The sequence below is a fragment of the Salvelinus namaycush genome, chromosome 23, assembly GCF_016432855.1.
Source record: "Salvelinus namaycush isolate Seneca chromosome 23, SaNama_1.0, whole genome shotgun sequence".
NCBI lineage: Eukaryota > Metazoa > Chordata > Actinopteri > Salmoniformes > Salmonidae > Salvelinus > Salvelinus namaycush.
Window position 1 is genome coordinate 20778409 of NC_052329.1, and position 27359 is coordinate 20805767.

Below are 27359 nucleotides of genomic sequence, written 5' to 3' on the forward strand. Positions count from 1 at the left end.
ATTGGCAGATTAGCTACGTCTGCATCTGCTGTGTGATATCTGTGTCAGCGGTATGTCAGTATGTTGGTGTGGGTTCTGCGTGTGATACTGTAGTGTCATTAATGAATTGAACAGTCAGTGGAATAATGAAAGAGCTCCATCCATGTTTAGATATGCGCATCACACTGATTGGTGTCCATGTTCATGGTGCTCTTTGCTGGCCATATTGGGTGTACCGTTTGGACCTACTCAAATTCTATGGTCCTGACTCCTGACCCTCCCTGTGTTCTTCTCTCCCACCCCAGGTAGAGCCAGCCTGCATGGGAAGGCGTCTCTTCAGATTGACCCAGTGCGCTCAGAGGACCAGGGCTGGTACGAGTGTAGGGTTCTGATGCTGGAGCAGCAATACAACACCTTCCACAATGGCAGCTGGGTGCAGCTCACAGTCAATGGTGAGTCATTGCGTCCCAAATGGCAGCCTATTCCCTATGTAGTGTACAACTTTTGACCAGGGCTCATATGGCTCTGGTCAAAAGCAGTGCACTATATAGGGAATAGGGTGCCTTTTGTTTCACTTCACTGTCACTTTACTGTCAGCACCAACAGATTAGAGTGTGGTAGGTGTGGTTTGGAATTGGGACCCAATATGGGGAATGTGTTTCTACAGTGTAATCTCGTCAGATGTGTGTGCTCGAGTGATTCATAACAATGTTCATCTCATAGGTTGCTTTACATTCCATGCCTCAACAGTTTTCATTGGTCTGCCTCAGATAGCTATACTGTAGCTAACTACATTCTGAATATTTTGTCAGAACATTCCTGATTCGCCATTCAATGACTTGTCTGTCTGAGATTTCAGATTTACTGTGTGCGTGCTGATTTGTTTTATCACTTGGGCGATGTTTGGCTTTTTAGTGATTCTATGTGGTACTGTAAAATAATTTGTCCCCCAAAATAATTGTTTTCATGATTTATGGCCTTTTCCTTGTAGTCACTTTGGCTATGTTTATTCTGAGATGCTAAAGCAGTAAGGGATTACAGCAACTGTAATTAGTTACGTTACCTGCAAAAATATTGTAATCAAATTACAGATACTTTTGAAGAACTACATGATTACGTTGAGGATTACTTTTTAATCAGAAAGAATGTTTGCGGAAAAAAACGTTTACACTTCTCTGTTTTCTCAATGACATTAAAATCAGCATTGAAAAAATACGCAAGTTTAAGTTTGTTCACCTGAGTGAGTCTGACCACAAGTCAGAGACCACTATGGTGACACACCAAATGTGTTTGACGGATTGCTGGAAAAGAGCAGGAATAGGCTTTTGTAGGCTACAGTCCAAGCTGTGTCTTCCAATGGTGCGACTGCTGTCGGCATCCAAAGATTATTCAGCTTGAATAAACGCTTGGAGGTAAGGATGGCAGCAGTGGTGTAGTCCACGGCAATACGGATATCACTTATTATTGATATCTACATAGCGTATTGATGTGAATCACACTTCTGCTCTCTCATTTAGCTATTTGCGGCTTACAGATTGTGGTTGTTGTGGATGGCTGTTCGCAAATCTAAATGTGTATTTGAACCCAATAATGGTTGAATTCAAGAAGTGCAAGACATTTTGGACAGGTAACTAGTAACTGTAATGGATTACATTTAGAATGTAACCTACCCAACCCATGTGGCAATTAGAACAGCTGTTTGCAGGAACATCGCACAGACAGACACATTTCAGATTGCCTTGGGGATAAAGGGATGAGACTAGTAAGAAGGGGAATTGATTGGGGCCTGCTTAACACAGTTCCGGCAGGGAATGTCTGGAATAGTCTGGGAGCAATCAAACTGATGACCAGGCGGGGAAAAAAATCTGCACGTTTGCACTTCCCAGGAAGGTCCCAGCGGGTTAGCGGCTAGCTGCTTCTAGCTATGCAATGTGTCCAGTACATTGTTCAAGACCAGAACCATGTATTTACAGAGCTGGGCTAACTGTTAGAAGGTTGAAAATTGTTTTAATTCTAGACATTCAGTTACATAGCATTATTTAGATATTATCTATGTCTTGTTAATGGGGCACTTACATGGCTGTCATATAATGTTGAAGTATCATGAACCCTCCATGTATGGTTCTGTTCAAGACCTAGAGTCAACTTACAATGATGCCCATGATCTTTACTATTTTATCTTCTGAAAACCAAATCGGTTTTATATTCATATTTTCTGATGGGTTCTGATTTTATTCATTTTGTCAGATGTTATAATAGACAATAAAAAATACTTGTCTTGGAGAAATGTAATATAATTTAATTGCACGTTGCCGTATTCAATTTGGTTTGCAGGGCCGCAGATGCTAAAGTGTAGCTGCAGCATATCTGTTCATTACAATTATTTTGGTCTCTGCTGGTGTTATTCAGATACAATACATCTCTTATTTGGCCGTCCTCCGGCTGGATGGGTAGTTATTTCTCCATACGATGCAGGCATTTGAAAATAATGGGTTGGACTAAATGCAGTCGTCTCGTTAGTCATGTTTTAACATTAAACAGTGTTTTTTCCCTCCAGATGACACCTCACAAGGACTGAAGATATTATTAGTGTGATAGTTTGCAGTTTATACCGTCAGATTCACACTCAAAAGGTATTTTTGGTTTGAACTTATGCTCACTGTCTGTGTGAGGCTCATGCATATTCTCATCAAGAACTTTCTAATCTGTAACTGATTTTAAATGCATATACAGTTTACTTGACATTGGATGAGGTTCACTGTAAACCTGATGGTCACTACGAAACTGAAAAGGTAGATTAAGAACAGGGAGACTACCAATGTGTCTGTGTGTGCAAGCATGCATCTACACACTGTGTATTTGTGTGTGAGAACATTTGCATGTGTGTTACACCATACCCAAACCGGCCGCGTGCGTGCGCCATCGTGCGCAAATAGATTTTGTCCCCCCACACCAAACGCGATCACGACACGCCGGTTGAAATATCAAAACAAACTCTGAACAAATTTTAGTAATTTGGGGACAGGTCGAAAAGCATTAAACATGTTATGGCAATTTAGCTAGCTAGCTTGCAGTTGCTAACTAATTTGTCCTGTTTAGCTAGCTTGCTGTTGCTAACTAATTTGTCCTGTTTAGCTAGCTTGCTGTTGCTAACTAGTTTGTCCTGTTTAGCTAGCTTGCTGTTGCTAACTAATTTGTCCTGTTTAGCTAGCTTGCTGTTGCTAGCTAATTTGTCCTGGGATATAAACATTGAGTTGTTATTTTACCTGAAATGCACAAGGTCCTCTACTCCGACAATTAATCCACACATAATACGGTCAACCGAATCGTTTCTAGTCATCTCTCCTCCTTCCAGGGTTTTTCTTCTTTGGACTTTATATTGAACTGAGTTCGGGCGGTCGTCGTGGTAACTATGAAAGTTAGATCAATCACCCACGTGGGTATAACCAATGAGGAGATGGCACGTGGATATCTACTTCTATAAACCAATGAGGAGATGGGAGAGGCAGGACTTGCACCGCGTTCAGCGTCACAAATAGAACTGACTTCTATTTTAGTGCTTGGCAACGCAGAAGCTCGTTGGCGAGCGCGAGCGGTGTGGGTGCAATAATTGAATAACATGTATGTTTGAAATTCATTTTGCAACTCTCGCGTACGTGACGTGAGCGATGTGGTCAGCATGTAAGGGTACATGTCTCAGTATTTCAACGGTTCAGTGTGCGTGCGCTTATGCATGTGTGTGTAATGGTGTGTGTGTAATGGTGTGTGTGTAATGGTGGGTGTGTAATGGTGGGTGTGTAATGGTGGGTGTGTAATGGTGGGTGTGTAATGGTGGGTGTGTAATGGTGGGTGTGTAATGGTGGGTGGGTAATGGTGGGTGTGCATTTGGCTGTGGCTAAATGAGTTCCCTATCTACTGAGTTACACTCACGGTTGCCCTGCCAGGGAGTGTCACCTGCGCAGCCTCTAGGGGGGTGGGAGGGAGTGTGTGAACATCTGTGTGTGTTTGGTTTGAATGGCTTCCTGTGCAAGCGGGCACACTGCGTCTCTATGGCCATCCTCATCAGTGTTCACGCTCAACTCACTCGCTTACTCAGTCACCTGCCTATGCTCTCCCCATCCCCTACTGCCAGACCTTTAGACAATCACTGAGTTGTCTGGATAATGTGTTTGATGTGTCATTATCCTTTGTGTTGGAACCCGTTTTTGGTGTTTGAGTTCAAATAAAACAAGTCTAAAATATTTTGTTTGTCCATACCTTGTTGACGGCAGTGTAATGGCAAAGGTGCAGAGCATAAGGCTATTGCCTTGTTTTCCCAATCGGGACTGTTGGGGCTGTACCTGAAGCCAAGCTCTCATGTCTACTGAAAGAGCCAGAGCAAAATGGCTGGCAGTGTTTGTGCTTACTTTGAGACATCTGTGAGTTGAATTGACATTCAGAGGCCTCATCATGGCTGCATGTCCTCTCAAAGAGTCTCTGTTGGGAAGGCAGGTGCTCTCCTGGCCAGGCTTCATCACAGATACTAAAGCTAGCCATTTCCTGTGGCCAGTGGAATCTACATATGATACACTCCCTGCTTTGAGTTCCTGTTTGCTGCCCTCTACTTCCTGCCAAACAGAAAGAGGATTCATGCCCACTCAGTGGCAGGTGTCAGATGGCAAGACCTTGTGCCCGAAAGACAAGAGAGTTCACTGTGGTGCCTCCTCTCCTCTCCTCTCCTCTCCTCTCCTCTCCTCTCCTCTCCTCTCCTCTCCTCTCCTCTCCTCTCCTCTCCTCTCCTCTCCTCTCCTCTCCTCTCCTCTCCTCTCCTCTCCTCTCCTCTCCTCTCCTCTCCTCTTAATTTAGTATCAGTTAGCAGTATGCTAATAAATCAGCAGCTTTTGGATAGTGTGAGAGAATACATAAGTGAGAGAAACATTGAGTGAGAGATTGTGCGTGTCAGCTCACACAGCTGCAGTAACTTCAGAGACAAATAGTCTTAAGGGGATCTCTTGGTGCCTTGAGGGAAAATTGTTGTTGGGTTGCGGATGGAAAGTAGAGTACAGTAAACAGTAAAGAGCTAAATATATGCTGCAATTTGATAAAAATGCATGATGATCCTTTCGTGCTGTAAGTTGTAGTCCTCAGGGAAAAGATGCTCTCTCTCCCACTCTGGCTGGCTCTGTACTGTAAATGTTAATTTTGTCTGAAATCTGCTCATAAAGGGAAATCAAAGAAAAACTGTGTAAAAGCTATGCAGTCTTCCAGGGAGCGGGAGAAAGAGAGATGGTGAGAATGAGGGAGAAATAGAGGAAGGCAGAGAATCAGAGTGAGGAGGAGAGAGAAGGAGAGATGTCGGGGAGCAGGTATGGAGCTCTAAGGAGGCCATCTGCTCGTGTAGAAAGGTCTACAGAGGGGAGTGGTGTGAATACAGAAGCAACTGAATCGAGGAATAAAGAAGACGTGAAAATTATGAAAGTAGGGCGAGAATGTGATGCTCGACTTGGCTTTTTGTAGAACATCTCCTAAATTCCCCACTTGGTGACACGTACTGATGTGTTGTACCTGATAATGGGCGGAAAGAATTCCCCTGTCACCCAATCCGCTCACAGTAAATGCCACCTCCTGTTTTCCACCTACTTAGTGTAAATTAATGTTAGGTCATCTAAACCACATTATAGATGTGAATCAAAGATGTAGACTTGTTCATAGAAAATAATCTACACCACATTCCACATAATGGTTACCCATAAAGCACACTTGCATTGTAAATCACCACAAAAACCAGAGCTGGTTGCTTAATGTGCTGAAATGAATACACTGTAGTAACATTACAGAACGACAATACCCAAATAAGTCATTGAGAGAATGCCTAGAACAGCTGTTAAAGAGATCGAACGGGATCTTAAGCACATTCGTAACATATCATACGATCCAGCAGGACGTAACATATCATACGAAATTGAAAATGGAAATGGATGATGTTGTGCCCAATTGTTCACAATTTTAGGGGACCCGTTTTGGCACGTGAGCGCTACTTTCAAAATTACTGAAAAGTTCCTTAATGGTAGTCTCTGGTAGCCTCTATACAGGAGTACTGTGCAGTGAGGGGCCAAGATGGAGAGGCAGATCTCTAGAGATGCTAATTTGTGTGTTTGTTTACTCCACACCAGGTGTGTGTTCAATTAGAAGTGAAGACAAGACTCCCATCGGCTAGCCATGACCCACTTTGGTAGAGAGAGTGTGATCATCTCTTCAGCTAAATTCAGTTCAGTTTTATTGTCACATGCAGAAGTACAGTGAAATGCTTAACTTAAGAGCCCTACCCAACAGTGCAGTAATCAATGTCTAAAATAATATAACTAATAAAAAAATTAAAATAGAATATACACTATCGTTCAAAAGTTTGGGGTCACTTAGAAATGTCCTTGTTTTTGAAAGAAAAGCAAAAGAAATTGTCCATTAAAATAACATAAAATTGATCAGAAATACAGTGAAGACATTGTCAATGTTGTAAATGACTATTGTAGCTGGAAATGGCCGATTTTTTTAATGGAATATCTACATAGGCGTACAGAGGCCCATTATCAGCAACCATCACTCATGTGTTCCAATGGCACGTTGTGTTAGCTAATCCAAATGTATCATTTTAAAAGGCTAATTGATCATTAGAAAACCCTTTTGCAATTATGTTAGCTCAGCTGAAAACTGTTGTGCCGATTTAAAGAAGCAATAACACTTGCCTTTTTTAGACTAGTTGAGTATCTGAAGCATCAGCATTTGTGGGTTCGATTACAGGCTCAAAATGGCCAGAAACAAAGACCTTTCTTCTGAAACTCGTCAAATGTTTCGGGTAGCCTTCCACAAGCTTCCCACAATAAGTTGGGTGACTTTTGGCCCATTCCTCCTGACAGAGCTGGTGTAACTGAGTCAGGTTTGTAGGCCTCCTTGCTCGCACACGCTTTTTCAGTTCTGCCCACACATTTTCTATGGGATTGAGGTCAGGGCTTTGTGATGGCCACTCCAATACCTTGACTTTGTTGTCCTTAATCTTGTCAATAGGGGGACGCTGTTTTCACTTTGGAAAAAATCGTGCCCAAATGAAACGGCCTCGTACTCTTTTCTAGATCATACAATATGCATATTATTATTCCTATTGGATAGAAAACACTCAGAAGTTTCTAAAACTGTTTGAATTATGTCTGTGAGTAAAACAGAACTCATTTTGCAGCAAACTTCCATGCAGGAAGTGAAAAATCTGAAAACGAGGCTCTGTTTCAGGGCCTGCCTATTCAATTGCCTTATATTTATCGATATGCATGCACTTCATACGCCTTCCACTAGATGTCAACAGGCAGTGGAAGGTGGAATGGGGTGTCTAGCTTGATCTGAGGCCGAACAAGAGCTTTTGGAGTGGCAGGTCAGGAATTTTCTTTGTCTACCAACGCGCGCGAAGTACCTCGACATTGTCTTCTGATAAGCATTCGGTATACACGGCGAATATCTCCGGCTCTGATTTTATTTGATACATGTGATAATAACATCATAAAGTAGGTTTTTTCAACCGAGTTTTATCAGTTTATTCAACGTTTATTGGGACTTTTGGAATTTTCCGTTCTTTGCGCCAAGAGTTGATGGGCATGTTCGCGCCACATGGCTAGCTAAGGTTGCTAATTCGACAGAAGAAATGGACATTCTAAAACCAAACAACGATTTATTCTGGACCAAGGACTCCTTGTACAACATTCTGATGGAAGCTCAACAAAAGTAAGAAAACATTTATGATGTTATTTTGTATTTCTGTGTAAAATGTTGAGTCCTATTCTCCGCCGTTTTGGTGAGCGCTGTCTCGCAATAACGCAAGCTGTATGTTATGGTAAAGTTATTTTTAAAAATCTAACAGCGGTTGCATTAAGAACCAGTGTATCTTTCATTTGCCATACAACAAGTATTTTTATGTAAAGTTTATGATGAGTTCTTTGGTCAGATTAGGTGAGTGTCCAAAATATCTCTGGAGATTCTGGTGAATCGATGCTACGTATTCACAATGTATAATCAGGATTTGTAGCTCTAAATATGCACATTTTCGAACAAAACATAATTGTATTGTATAACATGATGTTATAAGACTGTCATCTGATGAATTTGTTCAAGGTTAGTGATTAATTTTATATCTTTTGCTGGTTTTTGCGAAAGCTACCTTTTGCGGTGAATTAATGCGTTTGTGTGTTTGGCTATTGTGGTAAGCTAATATAATTCTATATTGTGTTTTCGCTGTAAAACACTTAAAAAAATCGGAAATATTGGCTGGATTCACAAGATGTTTATCTTTCATTTGCTGTACACCATGTATTTTTCATAAATGTTTTATGATGAGTATTTAGGTATTTCACGTAAAACTATGATTTATACCTCAAATATGCACATTTTCGAACAAAACATAAATGTATTGTATAACATGTTATAAGACTGTCATCTGATGAAGTTGTTTCTTGGTTAGTGACTAATTTTATCTCTATTTGGTCGGTTTTGTGATAGCTACCTATGCGGTAGAAACATGGTGAAAATATGCGGTTGAGTCTTTGGCTATTGTGGTTAGCTAATAGAAATACATATTGTGTTTTCGCTGTAAAACATTTTAAAAATCGGAAATGATGGCTGGATTCACAAGCTGTTTATCTTTCATTTGCTGTATTGGACTTGTGATTTCATGAAAATTATATTATATGATATCTCTGTCCCGTTAGGCTAGGCTATGCTAGTCAGCTTTTTTGATGAGGATGCTCCCGAATCCGGGATGGGTATCACTGAAAGGTTTAAGCCATTTTGCAACATCTTTGGAAGTAGGCTTGGGGTCATTGTCCATTTGGAAGACCCATTTGCGACCAAACGTTAACTTCCTGACTGATGTCTTGAGATGTTGCTTCAATATATCCACATAATTTCCCTTCCTCATGATACCATCTATTTTGTGAAGTGCATCAGTCCCTCCTGCAGCAAAGCACCACCACAACATGATGCTGCCACCCCCGTGCTTCACGGTTGGGATGGTGTTCTTCGGCTTGCAAACATCCCTTTTTTTCCTCCAAACATAACGATGGTCATTATGGCCAAACAGTTCTATTTTTGTTTCATCAGACCAGAGGACATTTCTCCAAAAAGTACTATCTTTGTCCCCATGTGCAGTTGCAACCGTTGTCTGGCTTTTTTATAGTGGTTTTGGAGCAGTGGCTTCTTCCTTGCTGAACGGCCTTTCAGGTTATGTCGATATAGGACTCCTTTTACTGTGGGTATAGATACTTTTGTACCTGTTTCGTACCTGGGATTTCGTACCTGGGATTGATTTGCACTTTTCGCATCAAAGTACGTTCATCTCTAGTAGACAGAACGCGTCTCCTTACTGAGCATTATAACGGCTGCGTTGTCCTATGGTGTTTATACTTGCATACTATTGTTTGTACAGATGAATGTGGTACCTTCAGGCGTTTAGAAATTGCTCCCAAGGATGAACCAGACTTGTGGAGGTCTACATTATTTTTCCTGAGGTCTTGGCTGATTTCTTTTGATTTTCCCATGATGTCAAGCAAAGCGGCACTGAGTTTGAAGGTAGGCCTTGAAATACATCCACAGGTACACCTCCAATTGACTCAAATGATGTCAATTAGCCTATCAGAAGATTCTAAAGCCATGACATCATTTTCTAGAATTATCCAAGGTGTTTAAAGGCACAGTCAACTTAGTGTATGTACACTTCTGACCCACTGGAATTGTGATACAGTGAATTAAAAGTGAAATAATCTGTCTGTAAACAATTGTTGGAAAAATTACTTTTGTCATGCATGAAGTAGATGTCCTAACCGACTTGCCAAAACTATAGTTTGTTAACAAGAAATTTGTGGAGTGGTTGAAAAAGGAGTTTTAATGACTCCAACCTAAGTGTTTGTAAACTTCCGACTTCAACTGTATATACAGGGTCAGTGCCAATAACACATGTACAATGTGCAGGTGTACTGGAATATTTTGAGGTAGATATGTACATGTAGGCGGGGGATTAGGAGAAAGTGACTGGTACCAGGTTAAATAATAATACTAATAGTAAACAGTATGGCAGCAGCATAATTGGTGGGTGTGTGTGTGCGTGGTGTTGAGTGTCTGTGTGTAAGTGTTTGGGTGTTAATGTGAGTGTGTGTGTTTGTGAGTGTCATTGTAGGCGTGATGGGCGGATGTACATGTAAACAAGGCTGAAAAGTGACTGTTAGCAGGAATATATTCCCTCCACAATCACCCAACCGCAACCCAATTGAGATTGTTTGGGATGAGTTGGACCACAGAGAAGGAAAAGCAGCCAACAAGTTCTCAGCATATTTGGAACTCCTTCAAGACAGTTGGAATAGCATTCCAGGTGAAGCTGGTTGACAGAATGCCAAGAGTGTGCAAAGCTGTCATCAAGGCAAAGGGTGGCTACTTTGAAGAATCTGAAATATAAAATGTATTTTGATTTGTTTAACACTTTTTTGGTTACTACATGATTCCATATGTGTTATTTCATAGTTTTGATGTCTTCACTATTATTCTATAATGTAGAAAATAGTAAAGATAAAGGAAACCCCTTGAATGAGTAGGTGTGTCCAAACTTTTGACTGGTACTGTATAAATACTTATGGTAATAACTAGTGGTAATATATACAGTGCCTTCAGAAAGTATTCATACCCCTTGACTTATTCCACATTTTGTTGTGTTACAGCCTGAATTCAAAATGTATTACATAGAGTTTCTTTCTCACCAATCTACACACAATACCCCATTAAAGACTAAATGAAAACATGTTTTTAGACATTTTAGCAAATTTATTTAAAATGATAGACAGAAATATTGAGTCAATACTTTGTAGATTCACCTTTGGCAGCAATTACAGCTGTGAATCTTTGTGGGTAAGTCGCTAAGAGCTTTCAGCACCTGGCTTGTGCAACGTTTTCCCATTATTCTTTTCAATATTCTTCAAGCTCTGTCAAAATGGTTGTTGATCATTGCTAGACAACCCTTTTCAGGTCTTGCCATAGATTTTCAAGTAGATTTAAGTCAGAACTGTAACTCAGTCACACAGGAGCACTGTCTTTTTGGTAAGCAACTCCAATGTAGATTTTGCCTGGTGTTTTAGGTTATTGTCCTGCTGAAAGGTGAATTCATCTCCCAGTGTCTGGTGGAAAGCAGACAATCAGGTTTTCCTCTAGTATTTTGCAATTTATTTTCTTATCCTAAAAAACTCCCCAGTCCTTAACGATTACAAGCATACCCATAACATGAAGCAGCCACTACTATGGTACTCAGTGATGTTTGGATTTTTGCCAAATATAACACTTTGTATTCAGGACAAAAAGTTATTTGCTTTGCCACATTTATTGCAGTATTATTTTAGTGCCTTGTTGCAAACAAGATGCATGTTTTGGAATATTTTTATTCTGTATAGGCTTACTTCTTTTCACTCTGTCAATTAGGTTATTATTGTGGAGTAATTACAATGTTGTTGAAACATCCTCAGTTTTCTCCTATCACAGCCATTAACTCTGTAACTGTTTTAAAGTCACCATTGGCCTTATGGTGAAATTCCATTAAGTTAGGAAGGACGCCTGCATATTTGTAGTAACTTGGTGTATTGTTACACCGTCCAAAGTAATTAATAACTTCACCATGCTCACAGGGATATTCAATGTCTGCTTTTTACACTTGTACCCATCTACAAATAGGTGCCCGTCTCTGTGAGGCATTGGAAAACCTCCCTGGTCTTTGTGGTTGAATCTGTGTTTGAAATTCACTGCTCGACTGAGGGACCTTACAGATAATTGTAAACTCAGCAAAAAAAGAAACGTCCATTTTTCAGGACCCTGTCTTTCAAAAATAATTAGACGCCTAAGACAGCGCTACAGGGAGACAGAACGGACAGCTGATCGTCCTCGCAGTGGCAGACCACGTGTAACAACACCTGCACAAGATCGTTACATCCGAACATCACACCTGTGGGACAGGTTCAGGATGGCAACAACAACTGCCTGAGTTACACCAGGAACGCACAATCCCTCCATCAGTGCTCAGACTGTCCGCAATAGGCTGAGAGAGGCTGGACTGAGGGCTTGTAGGCCTGTTGTATGGCAGGTCCTCACCAGACATCACCGGCAACAATGTTGCCTATGGGCACAAACCCACCGTCGCTGGACCAGACAGGACTGGCAAAAGTGCTCTTCGCTGACGAGTCGCGGTTTTGTCTTACCAGGGGTGATGGTCGGATTCACGTTTATCGTCGAAGGAATGAGCGTTACACCGAGGCCTGTACTCTGGAGCGAGATCGATTTTGAGGTGGAGGGTCTGTCATGGTCTGGGGCGGTGTGTCACAGCATCATTGGACTGAGCTTGTTGTCATTGCAGGCAATCTCAACGCTGTGCATTACAGGGAAGACATCCTCCTCCTGTAGCGGCAGCCTTCCTCCTCTTCACGAGAAGAGAAGGTGTAGCAGGGATCGGACCAACACGCAGCGTAGCCTGTGCTCAACATGTTAAATAAACGAAACTGTGAACACTTACAACAATACAAAAATAACAAACGTGGCAAACCGAAACAGTCCTCTCTGGTGAAACGAACACAAAGACAGGAAACAACCACCCACAAACCCCAACACAAAACAAGCCACCTAAATATGATTCCCAATCAGAGACAACACAAAACACCTGCCTCTGATTGAGAACCATATTAGGCCAAACATAGAAACAGACAAACTAGACACACAACATAGAATGCCCACCCAGCTCACGTCCTGACCAACACTAAAACAAGTAAAACACACAAGAACTATGGTCAGAACGTGACACCTCCCTCCTCCCTCCCTCATGACCCTCCAGCATGACAATACCACCAGCCATACTGCTCGTTCTGTGAGTGATTTCCTGCAAGACAGGAATGTCAGTGTTCTGCCATGGCCAGTGAAGAGCCCGGATCTCAATCCCATTGAGCACGTCTGGGACATGTTGGTTCGGAGGGTGAGGGCTAGGGCCATTCCCCCCAGAAATGTCCGGGAACTTGCAGGTGCCTTGGTGGAAGAGTGGGGTAACATCTCACAGCAAGAACTGGCAAATCTGGTGTAGTCCATGAGGAGGAGATGCACTGAGGTACTTAATGCAGCTGGTGGCCACACCAGATACTGACTGTTACTTTTGATTTTGACCCCCCCTTTGTTCAGGGACACATTATTCCATTTCTGTTAGTCACATGACTGTGGAACTGAATCGTATGTTCTTACAAATATTTATACATGTTAAGTTTGCTGAAAATAAACGCTGTTGACAGGGAGAGGACGTTTCTTTTTTTGCTGAGTTTATGTGTGAGGCACAGAGATGAGGTAGTCATTCAGCAATGATGTTTAACACTATCATTGCACACAGAGTGAGTCCATGCAACATTATGTGACTTGTTAAGCACATTTCTACTCCTGAATGTATTTAAGCTTTCCATATCAAGGGGGTTGAATAGTTATTGACTCAAGACATTTCAGTTTTTCCTTTTTTATTGGCAAAAAAAAATAAAAACATAATTCCACTTTGATATTATGTGATATTGTGTGTAGACCAGTGACACAAAAAAATCGAAATGTAATTCAGCCTGTAACACAACAACATTTTGAACAAATCTAAGGAAATTAATACTTTCTAAAGGCACTGTAATCGTGTAATAGTGACAAGTAGCAGGATAAAATAGATAGATACTAATAAAATAGATAGGTAATAGGAATCAATAGTCAATGAGCGGCAACATAGTGGTAGGAATATATCGAATCAATAATCATTTTAGCAGCAGCGTAGGTGTGAGGGAGAGTAGTATTTGTTAACCATTTAACAGTCTTATGGCCAGGGGATAGAAGCTGTATAGGAGTCTGTTGGTCTGAGGCTTGATGCACCTGTACTGTCTGCCGGACGGGAGCAAGGAGAACAGTCCATGTCTCGGGTGGCTGGAGTCTTTGGCAAATGTTGGGGCCTTTCTCAGACACCGCCTGGCATGTACGTCCTGAATAGAACAATGCTGCTGCTGTTTAGAACCAGAGTTACATTGAGATATCAAGTGCAGTTGACTCATGAGATGTAGCGTAGCAGCTAGTTAGCTTGAAATAGATGATAAACCCATAAGGATATTAGTGATGCCCAGGAACAGCTGTGCAGTATGCTGTAATGATTGGTTTTATTAGTGGCTGTATTCTGTTAGATGGTTGTGATGTGATGCTGTTCACTGGGTTTATAGAGAGCAGATTAGGTTATCATTGCCTATATTGAAGAGGGAACACATTTCTTAAATTTGAGTACATTTGAGAGATTTATCAATGTGTATTTGATTTATAACAGTCATCCCTCATCCTTGTATAATGCTGGTTAGAGATGAATGGACATAAAAACTTGTGATAGGCTGTTTATTTAAAGACTATGCCACATCTTGGAAATTCCCAACTTTTTAATACCTTCAAGAAATTAAGATATTCTCAGCGGATTGAAAATATGCTAATAGTGTTTTTTCTTTTCCCAAAGCCCCTCCCACTTTTACGACCACGCCCCCACAGTATGTGGAGGCCAAGGAGGGGGGCAGCACACTGCTGACTTGCTCCGCCCAGGGAAACCCCAAACCAATGATCAGCTGGCTGAGGGAGGGGGAGGAGCTTGCAACCAGTGGAAAATACACGGTAAGCCAAAATGGACAACAAATGTACTGTACCCTCGGGCTAGAAATACAAGCCCTTTAAACCTTGAATCAGCAGTGAAATGGTCTGTGAAAGTGACTCTTTAGGTCAGTGGAAATAAAACATGCTAGCATTTCCTCGAGGTTAATATTGTATTTGTCAATTTTCTAGGGCTGCCATGACGTTCTTTGATATTTAGGGAAATGATCCTTGAAGGTATGTGGATTCCAGATAATTAAGCCCTTTAAGGTCTTGGAGACATTCAGATGTGACATTGAAATCTTAGATATGATACCTGTCTTGCATGCTTAAGACCAGCCACACCCCACCGCTTCTGAGGATGTCACTGCTCCTGATGGGTTTTTTTTGTTGCTATGGAACAAAAGTACAGTAAGCACTGAACAGTATGGACATATTCAGAACAACTGAACAGTATGGACATATTCAGAACAACTGAACAGTATGGAAATATTCAGAACAACTAAACAGAATGGACATATTCAGAACAACTGAACAGTATGGAAATATTCAGAACAACTAAACAGAATGGAAATATTCAGAACAACTGAACAGAATGGACATATTCAGAACAACTGAACAGTATGGAAATATTCAGAACAACTGAACAGAATGGACATATTCAGAACAACTGAACAGAATGGAAATATTCAGAACAACTGAACAGAATGGAAATATTCAGAACAACTGAACAGAATGGACATATTCAGAACAACTGAACAGTATGGAAATATTCAGAACAACTGAACAGAATGGAAATATTCAGAACAACTGAACATTATGGACATATTCAGAACAACTGAACAGAATGGACATATTCAGAACAACTGAACAGTATGGAAATATCCAGAACAACTGAACAGTATGGAAATATCCAGAACAACTGAACAGTATGGAAATATCCAGAACAACTGAACAGTATGGAAATATCCAGAACAACTGAACAGTATGGAAATATTCAGAACAACTGAACAGAATGGAAATATTCAGAACAACTGAACATTATGGAAATATTCAGAACAACTGAACAGTATGGACATATTCAGAACAACTGAACAGAATGGAAATATTCAGAACAACTGAACATTATGGTGTCACGTTCCTGACCTTGTTTTCCTTTTGTATAGTTGTGTTTAGTGGGTCAGGACGTGAGCTGGGTGGGCAGTCTGTGTTGTTTGTTGTGGGTGGTTGTGTCTTCCGTGTCTGTGTATGTTGCACCACACGGGACTGTTTCGGTTTGTCGTTCGTGTATGTAGTCTGTTCCTGTTCGTGCGTTCTTCGTATTTTGTAAGTTCTCAAGTCCAGGTCTGTCTACATCGTTTATTTGTTTTGTAGTTTGTTGAAGTGTTTTCGTGTTTCGTCTATCATTTAAATAAATCAGTATGTCAAACTATCACGCTGCGCATTGGTCCTCTGATCCTTCTCGCCTCTCCTCGTCTGAGGAGGAGGACGAAGTAGACGATCGTTACATATGGAAATATTCAGAACAACTGAACATTATGGAAATATTCAGAACAACTGAACAGAATGGAAATATTCAGAACAACTGAACAGAATGGACATATTCAGAACAACTGAACAGTATGGAAATATTCAGAACAACTGAACAGAATGGACATATTCAGAACAACTGAACAGTATGGAAATATTCAGAACAACTGAACAGAATGGAAATATTCAGAACAACTGAACAGTATGGACATATTCAGAACAACTGAACAGAATGGAAATATTCAGAACAACTGAACAGAATGGAAATATTCAGAACAACTGAACAGAATGGAAATATTCAGAACAACTGAACAGAATGGAAATATTCAGAACAACTGAACAGTATGGACATATTCAGAACAACTGAACAGAATGGAAATATTCAGAACAACTGAACAGAATGGAAATATTCAGAACAACTGAACAGTATGGACATATTCAGAACAACTGAACAGAATGGAAATATTCAGAACAACTGAACAGAATGGAAATATTCAGAACAACTGAACAGAATGGAAATATTCAGAACAACTGAACAGAATGGAAATATTCAGAACAACTGAACATTATGGACATATTCAGAACAACTGAACAGAATGGAAATATTCAGAACAACTGAACAGAATGGAAATATTCAGAACAACTGAACAGAATGGAAATATTCAGAACAACTGAACAGAATGGACATATTCAGAACAACTGAACAGAATGGAAATATTCAGAACAACTGAACAGAATGGAAATATTCAGAACAACTGAACAGTATGGAAATATTCAGAACAACTGAACAGAATGGACATATTCAGAACAACTGAACAGAATGGAAATATTCAGAACAACTGAACAGAATGGAAATATTCAGAACAACTGAACAGAATGGACATATTCAGAACAACTGAACAGTATGGACATATTCAGAACAACTGAACATTATGGACATATTCAGAACAACTGAACAGTATGGAAATATTCAGAACAACTGAACAGTATGGAAATATTCAGAACAACTGAACAGTATGGAAATATTCAGAACAACTGAACAGAATGGAAATATTCAGAACAACTGAACAGAATGGAAATATTCAGAACAACTGAACAGAATGGAAATATTCAGAACAACTGAACAGAATGGAAATATTCAGAACAACTGAACAGAATGGACATATTCAGAACAACTGAACATTATGGACATATTCAGAACAACTGACCAGTATGGAAATATTCAGAACAACTGAACAGTATGGAAATATTCAGAACAACTGAACAGTATGGAAATATTCAGAACAACTGAACAGAATGGAAATATTCAGAACAACTGAACAGAATGGAAATATTCAGAACAACTGAACAGAATGGAAATATTCAGAACAACTGAACAGAATGGAAATATTCAGAACAACTGAACAGTATGGACATATTCAGAACAACTGAACATTATGGACATATTCAGAACAACTGAACAGTATGGAAATATTCAGAACAACTGAACAGTATGGAAATATTCAGAACAACTGAACAGTATGGAAATATTCAGAACAACTGAACAGAATGGAAATATTCAGAACAACTGAACAGTATGGAAATATTCAGAACAACTGAACAGAATGGAAATATTCAGAACAACTGAACAGAATGGAAATATTCAGAACAACTGAACAGTATGGAAATATTCAGAACAACTGAACAGAATGGAAATATTCAGAACAACTGAACATTATGGTGTCACGTTCCTGACCTTGTTTTCCTTTTGTATAGTTGTGTTTAGTGGGTCAGGACGTGAGCTGGGTGGGCAGTCTGTGTTGTTTGTTGTGGGTGGTTGTGTCTTCCGTGTCTGTGTATGTTGCACCACACGGGACTGTTTCGGTTTGTCGTTCGTGTATGTAGTCTGTTCCTGTTCGTGCGTTCAGAACAACTGAACAGAATGGAAATATTCAGAACAACTGAACAGAATGGACATATTCAGAACAACTGAACAGAATGGAAATATTCAGAAGAACTGAACAGAATGGAAATATTCAGAACAACTGAACAGAATGGACATATTCAGAACAACTGAACATTATGGAAATATTCAGAACAACTGAACAGTATGGACATATTCAGAACAACTGAACATTATGGAAATATTCAGAACAACTGAACAGTATGGACATATTCAGAACAACTGAACAGTATGGACATATTCAGAACAACTGAACAGTATGGAAATATTCAGAACAACTGAACAGTATGGAAATATTCAGAACAACTGAACAGTATGGAAATATTCAGAACAACTGAACAGTATGGAAATATTCAGAACAACTGAACAGTATGGAAATATTCAGAACAACTGAACAGAATGGAAATATTCAGAACAACTGAACAGAATGGACATATTCAGAACAACTGAACAGAATGGACATATTCAGAACAACTGAACAGAATGGACATATTCAGAACAACTGAACAGAATGGAAATATTCAGAACAACTGAACAGTATGGAAATATTCAGAACAACTGAACAGTATGGAAATATTCAGAACAACTGAACAGAATGGAAATATTCAGAACAACTGAACATTATGGACATATTCAGAACAACTGAACAGAATGGACATATTCAGAACAACTGAACAGAATGGACATATTCAGAACAACTGAACAGTATGGAAATATTCAGAACAACTGAACAGTATGGAAATATTCAGAACAACTGAACAGTATGGAAATATTCAGAACAACTGAACAGAATGGAAATATTCAGAACAACTGAACAGAATGGAAATATTCAGAACAACTGAACATTATGGAAATATTCAGAACAACTGAAATTATGGAAATATTCAGAACAACTGAACAGAATGGAAATATTCAGAACAACTGAACATTATGGACATATTCAGAACAACTGAACAGTATGGAAATATTCAGAACAACTGAACAGAATGGAAATATTCAGAACAACTGAACAGAATGGACATATTCAGAACAACTGAACATTATGGACATATTCAGAACAACTGAACAGTATGGAAATATTCAGAACAACTGAACAGAATGGAAATATTCAGAACAACTGAACATTATGGAAATATTCAGAACAACTGAACAGAATGGAAATATTCAGAACAACTGAACAGAATGGAAATATTCAGAACAACTGAACAGTATGGAAATATTCAGAACAACTGAACAGAATGGAAATATTCAGAACAACTGAACAGAATGGACATATTCAGAACAACTGAACAGAATGGACATATTCAGAACAACTGAACAGAATGGACATATTCAGAACAACTGAACAGTATGGACATATTCAGAACAACTGAACAGAATGGACATATTCAGAACAACTGAACAGTATGGAAATATTCAGAAGAACTGAACAGTATGGAAATATTCAGAAGAACTGAACAGTATGGAAATATTCAGAACAACTGAACAGTATGGAAATATTCAGAACAACTGAACAGAATGGAAATATTCAGAACAACTGAACAGTATGGACATATTCAGAACAACTGAACAGCATGGAAATATTCAGAACAACTGAACAGTATGGAAATATTCAGAACAACTGAACAGTATGGAAATATTCAGAAGAACTGAACAGTATGGAAATATTCAGAAGAACTGAACAGTATGGAAATATTCAGAAGAACTGAACAGTATGGAAATATTCAGAACAACTGAACAGTATGGAAATATTCAGAACAACTGAACAGTATGGAAATATTCAGAACAACTGAACATTATGGAAATATTCAGAACAACTGAACATTATGGACATATTCAGAACAACTGAACAGAATGGAAATATTCAGAACAACTGAACAGTATGGAAATATTCAGAACAACTGAACAGTATGGACATATTCAGAACAACTGAACAGTATGGAAATATTCAGAACAACTGAACAGAATGGAAATATTCAGAACAACTGAACATTATGGAAATATTCAGAAGAACTGAACAGTATGGAAATATTCAGAACAACTGAACATTATGGAAATATTCAGAACAACTGAACATTATGGAAATATTCAGAAGAACTGAACAGTATGGAAATATTCAGAAGAACTGAACAGTATGGAAATATTCAGAACAACTGAACAGAATGGAAATATTCAGAACAACTGAACAGAATGGAAATATTCAGAACAACTGAACAGAATGGACATATTCAGAACAACTGAACAGAATGGAAATATTCAGAACAACTGAACAGAATGGACATATTCAGAACAACTGAACAGAATGGAAATATTCAGAACAACTGAACAGAATGGAAATATTCAGAACAACTGAACAGAATGGAAATATTCAGAACAACTGAACAGAATGGAAATATTCAGAACAACTGAACATTATGGACATATTCAGAACAACTGAACATAATGGAAATATTCAGAACAACTGAACAGAATGGAAATATTCAGAACAACTGAACAGAATGGAAATATTCAGAACAACTGAACAGAATGGAAATATTCAGAACAACTGAACATTATGGACATATTCAGAACAACTGAACAGAATGGACATATTCAGAACAACTGAACAGAATGGACATATTCAGAACAACTGAACATTATGGACATATTCAGAACAACTGAACAGAATGGAAATATTCAGAACAACTGAACAGAATGGAAATATTCAGAACAACTGAACAGAATGGAAATATTCAGAACAACTGAACAGAATGGAAATATTCAGAACAACTGAACACTATGGACATATTCAGGACAACTGAACAGTATGGAAATATTCAGAACAACTGAACAGAATGGAAATATTCAGAACAACTGAACAGAATGGACATATTCAGAACAACTGAACAGAATGGACATATTCAGAACAACTGAACAGTATGGACATATTCAGAACAACTGAACAGTATGGACATATTCAGAACATCTGAACATTATGGACATATTCAGAACAACTGAACAGTATGGAAATATTCAGAAGAACTGAACAGAATGGAAATATTCAGAACAACTGAACATTATGGACATATTCAGAACAACTGAACAGTATGGACATATTCAGAACAACTGAACAGAATGGAAATATTCAGAACAACTGAACAGAATGGAAATATTCAGAACAACTGAACAGAATGGAAATATTCAGAACAACTGAACAGAATGGAAATATTCAGAACAACTGAACAGAATGGAAATATTCAGAACAACTGAACATTATGGAAATATTCAGAACAACTGAACATTATGGAAATATTCAGAACAACTGAACAGAATGGACATATTCAGAACAACTGAACAGTATGGACATATTCAGAACAACTGAACATTATGGACATATTCAGAACAACTGAACAGTATGGAAATATTCAGAACAACTGAACAGTATGGAAATATTCAGAACAACTGAACAGTATGGAAATATTCAGAACAACTGAACAGAATGGAAATATTCAGAACAACTGAACAGAATGGAAATATTCAGAACAACTGAACAGAATGGAAATATTCAGAACAACTGAACAGAATGGAAATATTCAGAACAACTGAACAGTATGGACATATTCAGAACAACTGAACATTATGGACATATTCAGAACAACTGAACAGTATGGAAATATTCAGAACAACTGAACAGTATGGAAATATTCAGAACAACTGAACAGTATGGAAATATTCAGAACAACTGAACATTATGGAAATATTCAGAACAACTGAACAGTATGGACATATTCAGAACAACTGAACATTATGGAAATATTCAGAACAACTGAACAGAATGGAAATATTCAGAACAACTGAACAGTATGGAAATATTCAGAACAACTGAACAGTATGGACATATTCAGAACAACTGAACAGTATGGAAATATTCAGAACAACTGAACAGTATGGACATATTCAGAACAACTGAACAGTATGGAAATATTCAGAACAACTGAACAGTATGGACATATTCAGAACAACTGAACAGTATGGAAATATTCAGAACAACTGAACAGTATGGAAATATTCAGAACAACTGAACAGAATGGAAATATTCAGAACAACTGAACAGAATGGAAATATTCAGAACAACTGAACAGAATGGAAATATTCAGAACAACTGAACAGAATGGAAATATTCAGAACAACTGAACAGAATGGAAATATTCAGAACAACTGAACAGAATGGAAATATTCAGAACAACTGAACAGTATGGAAATATTCAGAACAACTGAACAGTATGGAAATATTCAGAACAACTGAACAGAATGGAAATATTCAGAACAACTGAACAGTATGGAAATATTCAGAACAACTGAACAGAATGGAAATATTCAGAACAACTGAACAGTATGTAAATATTCAGAACAACTGAACAGTATGGAAATATTCAGAACAACTGAACAGAATGGAAATATTCAGAACAACTGAACATTATGGAAATATTCAGAACAACTGAACATTATGGAAATATTCAGAACAACTGAACAGTATGGAAATATTCAGAACAACTGAACAGAATGGAAATATTCAGAACAACTGAACAGTATGTAAATATTCAGAACAACTGAACAGTATGGAAATATTCAGAACAACTGAACAGAATGGAAATATTCAGAACAACTGAACAGTATGGAAATATTCAGAACAACTGAACAGAATGGAAATATTCAGAACAACTGAACAGTATGGAAATATTCAGAACAACTGAACAGTATGGAAATATTCAGAACAACTGAACAGAATGGAAATATTCAGAACAACTGAACAGTATGTAAATATTCAGAACAACTGAACAGTATGGAAATATTCAGAACAACTGAACAGAATGGACATGTTCAGAACAACTGAACAGAATGGACATATTCAGAACAACTGAACAGTATGTAAATATTCAGAACAACTGAACAGTATGGAAATATTCAGAACAACTGAACAGTATGGAAATATTCAGAACAACTGAACAGAATGGAAATATTCAGAACAACTGAACAGAATGGAAATATTCAGAACAACTGAACATTATGGAAATATTCAGAACAACTGAACAGAATGGAAATATTCAGAACAACTGAACAGTATGGAAATATTCAGAACAACTGAACAGAATGGAAATATTCAGAACAACTGAACAGTATGTAAATATTCAGAACAACTGAACAGTATGGAAATATTCAGAACAACTGAACAGAATGGAAATATTCAGAACAACTGAACATTATGGAAATATTCAGAACAACTGAACATTATGGAAATATTCAGAACAACTGAACAGTATGGAAATATTCAGAACAACTGAACAGAATGGAAATATTCAGAACAACTGAACAGTATGTAAATATTCAGAACAACTGAACAGTATGGAAATATTCAGAACAACTGAACAGAATGGAAATATTCAGAACAACTGAACAGTATGGAAATATTCAGAACAACTGAACAGAATGGAAATATTCAGAACAACTGAACAGTATGGAAATATTCAGAACAACTGAACAGTATGGAAATATTCAGAACAACTGAACAGAATGGAAATATTCAGAACAACTGAACAGTATGTAAATATTCAGAACAACTGAACAGTATGGAAATATTCAGAACAACTGAACAGAATGGACATGTTCAGAACAACTGAACAGAATGGACATATTCAGAACAACTGAACAGTATGTAAATATTCAGAACAACTGAACAGTATGGAAATATTCAGAACAACTGAACAGTATGGAAATATTCAGAACAACTGAACAGAATGGAAATATTCAGAACAACTGAACAGAATGGAAATATTCAGAACAACTGAACATTATGGAAATATTCAGAACAACTGAACAGAATGGACATATTCAGAACAACTGAACAGAATGGAAATATTCAGAACAACTGAACAGAATGGACATATTCAGAACAACTGAACAGAATGGACATATTCAGAACAACTGAACATTATGGACATATTCAGAACAACTGAACAGTATGGAAATATTCAGAACAACTGAACATTATGGAAATATTCAGAACAACTGAACAGAATGGAAATATTCAGAACAACTGAACATTATGGAAATATTCAAAACAACTGAACAGAATGGAAATATTCAGAACAACTGAACAGTATGGACATATTCAGAACAACTGAACATTATGGAAATATTCAGAACAACTGAACAGAATGGAAATATTCAGAACAACTGAACAGTATGGACATATTCAGAACAACTGAACAGAATGGAAATATTCAGAACAACTGAACAGTATGGAAATATTCAGAACAACTGAACAGAATGGAAATATTCAGAACAACTGAACAGAATGGACATATTCAGAACAACTGAACAGAATGGACATATTCAGAACAACTGAACAGAATGGACATATTCAGAACAACTGAACAGTATGGACATATTCAGAACAACTGAACAGAATGGACATATTCAGAACAACTGAACAGTATGGAAATATTCAGAACAACTGAACAGTATGGAAATATTCAGAAGAACTGAACAGTATGGAAATATTCAGAACAACTGAACAGAATGGAAATATTCAGAACAACTGAACAGAATGGAAATATTCAGAACAACTGAACAGTATGGACATATTCAGAACAACTGAACAGTATGGACATATTCAGAACAACTGAACAGTATGGACATATTCAGAACAACTGAACAGTATGGACATATTCAGAACAACTGAACAGAATGGAAATATTCAGAACAACTGAACAGTATGGAAATATTCAGAACAACTGAACAGTATGGAAATATTCAGAACAACTGAACATAATGGAAATATTCAGAACAACTGAACATTATGGAAATATTCAGAACAACTGAACAGAATGGACATATTCAGAACAACTGAACAGTATGGAAATATTCAGAACAACTGAACAGTATGGAAATATTCAGAACAACTGAACAGTATGGAAATATTCAGAACAACTGAACAGTATGGAAATATTCAGAACAACTGAACAGTATGGAAATATTCAGAACAACTGAACAGTATGGAAATATTCAGAACAACTGAACAGAATGGAAATATTCAGAACAACTGAACAGAATGGAAATATTCAGAACAACTGAACAGAATGGACATATTCAGAACAACTGAACAGAATGGAAATATTCAGAACAACTGAACAGAATGGAAATATTCAGAACAACTGAACAGTATGGAAATATTCAGAACAACTGAACAGTATGGAAATATTCAGAACAACTGAACATAATGGAAATATTCAGAACAACTGAACATAATGGAAATATTCAGAACAACTGAACAGAATGGACATATTCAGAACAACTGAACAGTATGGAAATATTCAGAACAACTGAACAGTATGGAAATATTCAGAACAACTGAACACTATGGAAATATTCAGAACAACTGAACAGTATGGAAATATTCAGAACAACTGAACAGTATGGAAATATTCAGAACAACTGAACAGAATGGAAATATTCAGAACAACTGAACAGAATGGAAATATTCAGAACAACTGAACAGAATGGAAATATTCAGAACAACTGAACAGAATGGAAATATTCAGAACAACTGAACAGAATGGAAATATTCAGAACAACTGAACAGAATGGAAATATTCAGAACAACTGAACAGAATGGAAATATTCAGAACAACTGAACAGAATGGAAATATTCAGAACAACTGAACAGAATGGAAATATTCAGAACAACTGAACATTATGGAAATATTCAGAACAACTGAACATTATGGACATATTCAGAACAACTGAACAGAATGGACATATTCAGAACAACTGAACAGAATGGACATATTCAGAACAACTGAACATTATGGACATATTCAGAACAACTGAACAGAATGGAAATATTCAGAACAACTGAACAGAATGGAAATATTCAGAACAACTGAACAGAATGGAAATATTCAGAACAACTGAACAGTATGGAAATATTCAGAACAACTGAACAGTATGGACATATTCAGAACAACTGAACAGTATGGAAATATTCAGAACAACTGAACATTATGGACATATTCAGAACAACTGAACAGTATGGACATATTCAGAACAACTGAACAGTATGGAAATATTCAGAACAACTGAACATTATGGACATATTCAGAACAACTGAACATTATGGACATATTCAGAACAACTGAACAGTATGGAAATATTCAGAACAACTGAACAGTATGGAAATATTCAGAACAACTGAACAGAATGGAAATATTCAGAACAACTGAACAGAATGGAAATATTCAGAACAACTGAACAGAATGGACATATTCAGAACAACTGAACATTATGGACATATTCAGAACAACTGAACAGAATGGAAATATTCAGAACAACTGAACATTATGGAAATATTCAGAACAACTGAACAGAATGGAAATATTCAGAACAACTGAACAGAATGGAAATATTCAGAACAACTGAACAGAATGGAAATATTCAGAACAACTGAACATTATGGAAATATTCAGAACAACTGAACAGAATGGAAATATTCAGAACAACTGAACAGAATGGAAATATTCAGAACAACTGAACAGAATGGAAATATTCAGAACAACTGAACATTATGGAAATATTCAGAACAACTGAACAGAATGGAAATATTCAGAACAACTGAACAGAATGGAAATATTCAGAACAACTGAACAGAATGGAAATATTCAGAACAACTGAACAGTATAGAAATATTCAGAACAACTGAACAGAATGGAAATATTCAGAACAACTGAACAGTATGGAAATATTCAGAACAACTGAACAGTATGGAAATATTCAGTACAACTGAACATTATGGAAATATTCAGAACAACTGAACAGAATGGAAATATTCAGAACAACTGAACAGAATGGAAATATTCAGAACAACTGAACAGAATGGAAATATTGTCACGATCGTCATAATAAGCGGACCAAGGCGCAGCGTGAGAGACATACATCTTCCTTTTATTAGACGAAGACTTAACACGAAACACTCTTACAAAACTAACAAAACAATAAACGACCGTGAAGCTATAAACGAAAGTGCACACACAAGCTACTAACGTTCAACATAGACAATTACCCACAAACACCTAAAGCCTATGGCTGCCTTAAATATGGCTCCCAATCAGAGACAACAATAAACAGCTGTCTCTGATTGAGAACCAAATCAGGCAACCATAGACTTTCCTAAACACCTACACTGAACACAACCCCATACATA

General features: G+C 37.8%; 1 protein-coding gene across 1 annotated transcript in view; it reads left to right on the plus strand.

The window, feature by feature from the left end:
* Positions 1–27359, plus strand: part of LOC120018529 (protein turtle homolog B-like) — a 104969-nt gene that overhangs the window by 49604 nt on the left and 28006 nt on the right. The window contains exons 4-5 of the mRNA XM_038961752.1: positions 285–431; positions 14522–14673. Coding sequence (XP_038817680.1) covers positions 285–431; positions 14522–14673 — 299 coding nt within the window. The remainder of the gene's footprint in view (positions 1–284; positions 432–14521; positions 14674–27359) is intronic.